General features: G+C 40.8%; 1 protein-coding gene across 1 annotated transcript in view; it reads left to right on the forward strand.

Moving 5' to 3' along the window:
- Positions 1-154, forward strand: part of LOC119590452 — a 2,800-nt gene extending 2,646 nt beyond the window's left edge. The window contains 1 exon segment of the mRNA XM_037939113.1: positions 1-154. This exon segment is cut by the window's left edge and continues 77 nt beyond it. Coding sequence (XP_037795041.1) covers positions 1-154 — 154 coding nt within the window.
- The last annotated feature ends 694 nt before the right edge of the window (positions 155-848 follow it).

Genomic DNA, 848 nt, shown 5'->3' on the forward strand with positions numbered 1-848 from the left:
CGGAGGCAAGGCCTGGGCTGTGCAGAGTCTGGGAGATTGGCGTCACCTTCAGGACCAAGACCAAAGCACCTACAATAGAATGGAGTGTGAGGACCTTTTTCCAATCGTAATGTTTGGCTATCCGTATGCTATGGAAATCTGCCTCTCGTGTTGATTCAAGATATATATTTAATTTCCTTTAACTTACATTATCCAATTCTTCCCCAGATACATGTTCTCACGAGGGAGATACAACTTTATCTCTTACTCTCCTTGCTCTCGCCACTGCTGTGATTGTGGCAGTGCTATAACATGGAATGCAATCTAGGAAGAGGTAAGAACTTACTGACAGAATGAAAGAGACTAACGAATAAAATAAAAATAATGGAAAATCGTTTGTTGTAAACTTTACAAATTGGCACTGTCAAAAAGAGATAGAGAGGGGTGGAGGAATGAATCGCTCAAGGTTGATTTGAACATTTCTGTATCGACAATGAGATGCATATCATTAATACATTACTCAACCAGGAAAGGAGTTTATCTTTTTTACCCGTCTCTATCTGTCAACCGCTAAAAAACTTTCCCTTTTCAGAAACGTTGAGAATTTTCCTGGTCTTCAGGGGACGCCAGTCGCATCCGCCAAGACTCTACGACAACTCTGCCGCTGTCCTAGAAGAGGAAACTATCTGATTTACCCATATTTGATTGTTAGCAAAATGTCAAACTAAGGCTAACATAACCAAATATAGGACAATACATCTCGCCACTGCTGGACCAAAGTAGGACATCTCCCAGACAACAGTTATTATTTACGTCTGGACAAAGAGTTAAGCAAGTATACGTAACCAGTTTAACCTGATCTGTGGTTG

The sequence above is a fragment of the Penaeus monodon genome, chromosome 27, assembly GCF_015228065.2.
Source record: "Penaeus monodon isolate SGIC_2016 chromosome 27, NSTDA_Pmon_1, whole genome shotgun sequence".
Classification (NCBI taxonomy): Eukaryota; Metazoa; Arthropoda; class Malacostraca; order Decapoda; family Penaeidae; genus Penaeus; species Penaeus monodon.